The sequence below is a fragment of the Atta cephalotes genome (genome assembly GCF_000143395.1).
Source record: "Atta cephalotes unplaced genomic scaffold scaffold00018, whole genome shotgun sequence".
NCBI lineage: Eukaryota > Metazoa > Arthropoda > Insecta > Hymenoptera > Formicidae > Atta > Atta cephalotes.
This window is the reverse complement of record NW_012130082.1, coordinates 565,542-570,806: the sequence shown is the minus strand read 5'-3', so window position 1 is coordinate 570,806 and position 5,265 is coordinate 565,542. Positions and strand designations below refer to the sequence as shown.

The 5,265-nt window shown below is 37.7% G+C and overlaps 1 protein-coding gene across 1 annotated transcript in view; it reads right to left on the bottom strand.

Annotated features, from left to right (window-relative positions):
• Positions 1-5,265, bottom strand: part of LOC105618865 — a 44,480-nt gene that overhangs the window by 6,303 nt on the left and 32,912 nt on the right. Inside the window, exon 6 of the mRNA XM_012200399.1 lies at positions 3,615-3,769. Within this exon, the coding sequence (XP_012055789.1) occupies positions 3,615-3,769 (155 nt within the window). The remainder of the gene's footprint in view (positions 1-3,614; positions 3,770-5,265) is intronic.

The window sequence follows — 5,265 nt, the reverse complement described above, 5'->3', positions numbered from 1 at the left end:
AGTGAGTGAGTGAGTGAGTGAGTGAGTGAGTGAGTGAGAGAGAGAGAGAGAGAAGAGAGAGAGAGAGAGAGAGAGAGAGAGTCATCCCCAAAAACCAACCAAACAGGCCACGATGGCATCCAGAGACCCCCGGGGGCAACCACCGACGGTTTCATGCCTGTACACACGAGAGACCGTCGGTGAGGCCGAGGTGCAAATTGCGCCACCATCTGGTTTACATCCAGCGAACGGAAAACCACCCCAGTAGCCAGGGGGGAGGGAGGCGGAGCAGCTGCGTTGACACTCTGTTATGACAAATATATTTTCTTATTTGTACTATTAATATGACCCTACTGACGATACCCATCCGGGAACGTGTCATCGTCCAGCACGCAGGATTGATGGAGAAAACAGCACGCGAGAGCCACGGACGTTGTTTGCTAATGCGAACGTGATGAACGTTCTGCTCGCGCTGCATGTGTTGTTAATGTTTACTTTATTTCACACCGTGAAATATAGTGAAAATATCAATGTGATAATTGTGAAAATTTAATGTATCTTTTTTACCTTATTTATTTTAAAACATGATATAAAATGCAATAAATCATTCAAATGTAATCAGTTGATAAATGTACATATAAATTGCTTCAAAACTGTAATTAAAAAATAGAATAGAATATTTCCAACATGTAAGATATTTGTTTTACATTAATGGTCTCTCTATTCTCTAAAATCTTTAAATGAAATTTAATTCTGAAGAGTGACAATTGAATCAGTATTGAAAAAAAGATTCAATTTTTAAGCGTTCACTCTTTAGAGTTAGATTCCACTCCAAAGATTTTAGAGGGTTCTCATTATATTTCGACATAGATTTTCGATTATAAAATATCGCAAGGCAAAAAATCCCGTGTAATAAACGATCGAAGAATTTTGCAATAGTTCTAGCCACGCAGAACCGTCGTGTGCGATTGAATTGCCTAGCTATTTCTTTTTTCCTATCGACGAGACAATATTTTCCGATTCGTCCTCGGGTCGTAAGTGATAAACGAACGGCGATGAACGCGGAACTCATTCAGCGATGCGTTGCATCGCATCGGTCGCGTTGCACGCAGCTGCGTGGTTCTCTCGACGAGAGAGAAGCTCGTATAGAGCTCTAGCGAATGAGACAGAGCCGGGGGTTATAATCCAGGAACAAATCAACGATATGTTGTACCTCGTACGCCGCGCTACCATGTGTACCTCTATCCATACACACACCTATGGCCCTGCATCAGACTTCTGCTCCCTAGCCATCTTCCAGCCTCTGAACTCTTCCCCTGCCTTTAAAACTTTCAGATAGCATCCCTCCTCCAGATATTATTCGTTCGCATAGAGACCCTACATGCACAGTCGTTCGTATACGATATATACATCCTGCGTATACATCGATTGCATTCCCTTCGCTATGCTACACGTAGGTATACACACACGTGTTTCGTGTATGCGATACACCCTTTTGCAGTTGCGTCGCCATTCACAGCGGCTTAACTTCACGCGGAAACTTCACTTCCCAGGACTCAATTTCCACGCTTCTGTCCTACATATTTTACGATTCCAGTTACGATACTGCGATATTTGCGCGAAAGAATCGTCGGTAACTCAAACGGACTCAAATAACAGAAACGCACTGGATTATGAGCGAAATCTATTAAGTAAAGATACAAGAGAAGTTTAAAGACTTATAAAAAAGATTATATATGAAAATCCATAGATATACGGATATGTACGTAAAAGAAATATTAAGCTACTGGAATCGTAAAATACACAGGATAGTAGCGTGGAAAGTGGATTGAGGTTTGAGAAGTTAAATCGCCGTGAATGGCAACTGCAATCAAAAATCTAACAAGTTTATTAACCTTTAGTATATATGATTGTATAGGAGAATTACATGATTCGTGTCTTACGTTTATTTCTTTTCTTTAAAATACTAGGAGCACTTGGCTAAATAATGATCTTTATTTTTTTTTTTAAGTACCACACATAATTTAATAAAGATAATATTAAGTGCCGGCAAGAATGACGAGAAATGAGAAACCTCATTTATATCTCGTTTCTGTTGTAGATATATCTCTATCGTATATTATCTTGTAGAAGAAATATTTTCCCATAAAACTTGTGTTGACTTTGTGTTGTGTTTTACGAAGCTACATGGAAAGAATGATTTTGCTGAAATATCTAAAAATTTAACTAATTAAAGTTCTGACAAGTAATTTTGTTAAACCAAAATAATTATGTAGGATGCTCAAACTGATTGTCAGAATGTCAAAACTTTTTGCAGCATTGCTCATCATGTTTGAGATTTCTACGTAATTGTTTAGACGGTTCAAAAAAATTACTTTCAAATTTATATCTAGCTAAATTTTTAGAAACTTCCGGATTTTTATAAGATAAAGCCGGATTTTGCAATATATATTTCACTCTTAAAAATTTTATAATAAATAAAATAATTTGTTACTCAACTCAAATGAGGAACCGTGTTTTGTCTGTGTGTAGAAATATTTCGTGTATGAAACCTTTTCGTCTTCTTTTTTTTACGAAATTGCGAAGGCGTGTACAGAGTCCGATTTTGCAATTTGATTCTTGAAACATTATAATAAATAAAATTATCTGCACCTCAACTGCACTGTAGCAAATCAAGTGAAATATCAGAATGAATTTTTATTTTACTCTTTTTTTCCAAAAAAAAAAACTATACACTTCTTCAGACGACTTTGCTAATTACGAATATCGCAATTATATTTTCTTAATATTTTAATCGTAATTTAGGATAAGAAAAATCTTCGACAGAGGTCTCGTGACTTCTGCCGGCCTTTAAAGTATATGTAAGAATCACTTTAATAATTTTTATATACCTGTAAAAATGATGACTGGAAAATCGTGTATACTAATAATTAATACAGAAACATAACGTATAATGTAAGTAAATGTAATTTTGAATATTCAAATATTCAATTCTTCGAAACTTTTTGATTAATAACCTCATTTTTTCTATTCGCGTATTACGAAACTTTTCTCTGTGTGTTACATCTAAACAACGGGGGTTGGCGACGTAATTGAAGCTCAGTATTCGAGGCACAAGAAGAACCGCGCGATCGTGACTTGGTAACGCCCCGCCGCGAAATAAAGATGTCACGGAACCGCAATAAAAGCGTCAACGAGCTCGTCGGCACATCTATCAATGTACGTGCGGGGCTGGGACAATGGCGAAATGGAACGACGTAGGGCGCGAACATCGTGCTGTGTAAATATCTTAAATCTCGCCCGCGATTGCCGAAGCACGAAACGCGTTCCCGTCCGTCTCTCTCATTCCTTTTTCCCGCTTCTTTTCCCTGCTCTCTCGTTTTCGTTGCGTATCACTTTTTACTTTGTGCAATTTGACGCGCAAAGAATGTAATGACTTTAAACGTTAAGTTAACATACCGTCCGCGAAATCGACGATGACAATCTCGTGAAGAGCGCGATTTACTCGCTGAAAGTTCAGAGGACCTTTCCGTCTGCCTCCATTATTATTTCTACACTGTTGACAATGATATTTTAGAAGCTATAAAATCTGCGAGTAGGACGAGAAGGAAAAATATGAAAAAAAGAATAATTACCTGGACTCGCGACTCTGGCAGGTTGATCTTAAGGGCAACCTCCTCTCGCATAAAGATGTCCGGATATCTCGTTTTCGAGAATAGTCCCTCCAACACATCCAGCTGAGCTCTGGTGAAGGTTGTCCTCTCGCGACGTTGCTTGCGTTGATTCATTCCTGCAACATGAGGGAAGGAAGCGCTCGTTATTAATTATTACGTTTATAAATCTCAGCGAGAAATTTTCTTTTGGCATGTATCTGATTCGCATTACTACGTTACGCTCTCAAAACTACTCTACGCAGCGTTCAAAAGGAGTAATTAAAAAGTTTAGCCAATTACCGAATCGATTTCAATCTATTAAATCAGAGCTGAGATTAATTGCACATTTCGGATGGATTTCGTTGTCAACGCTTACTGTCTTCCTCTTGCCGCTCGTATCTTAGCAACAAACTGCCGAATGTTTATAAATAAAGCGCGTGACCGACGTGACGTCCATATATGTCCAAAATATAAATCAATTCATTTCTGTGGTTATTTTCAAAGTAAACAACAGCCATATTAATGTATATATATATACATTTAATAAATAATAAAAATTTGGGTAAAATTTAATAAATTTAATTTTCTTGAGTTAAATTGTTTAACTCCATTATTTTAATGAAATTAACATACTGAATATGTGTAGTAATAAACCCATAGAAATGATTAGGAAAAAGGAAAGAACTCAAATTGGGTACAATTTGACATTATGGTTAGGTTCGCTTTAGCGCTTACCACACTTTAAACGATATTTCATCTTTGTTGTTTATTAAGTATTAAATATTAAACAAGAATAATTGATGCTCACAAGCGCTATAAGCGTCAAAACGAACGCAGCTTGTAAATTAACAGTGAATTGTATGATAGATGCCTCAGCCACTCCTCAATTACAAGTAGCTTATTAGAAATTTTCCTTTTTTAATAATTTCAGATTAATAGTTGAAAATATTTTTGTTATCTAACACTACATTAGCAATAAAAAGATTTTCAATTCTTAGTCTAAAAAGTACTTAAACAAAAAGTTCTAACTAGTTGTGTAAGGCTCAAAATTCTTATAATTCTTAGAAATTGAATTGAATTCTATGGAGTTTATAAACATTCGGCGGCTCATTTCTAAGATACGAATAAGGAAGTATAGTATCGACAATGAAATCGATTATAAATTAAATCAATCAATGATTTCGTAAATGATTTTATGCTTTTTCACAAAATGCGGTAATTGAAAGAGGAAGAAACGGAAGTTGTAACCATCAGAGAAACTATACCGTTATCGCGAAACAAGATTCGATATTGAAATCTCAATACGTTCGCACAGAACGACGATGTCTTCAAATATGGAACGTTTGTGACATCGATGTCTTGTACGAAGACGGGGGTTGTTGCCGTGCCTGGTTGCCTCGTAGGATGGCAAAGGGGGTTTGACGCGGAGGGGCGTGAGCGTTGCGAGGTCGCGATAGCGTAATTTTGAACAGCTCCCCCCTACAGCCCACCCCACGCTACCTTCCTCGTGCCATCGAGCCTCGCTTGGCTCGTTTCGGGACCCACGTAATCCGCTTATGAGGGGGTCACGGGGGTGCCGGTGAGGGGGACAGAAAGAGAGAGAGAGAGAGAGAGAGAGAGAGAGAGAGAGAGA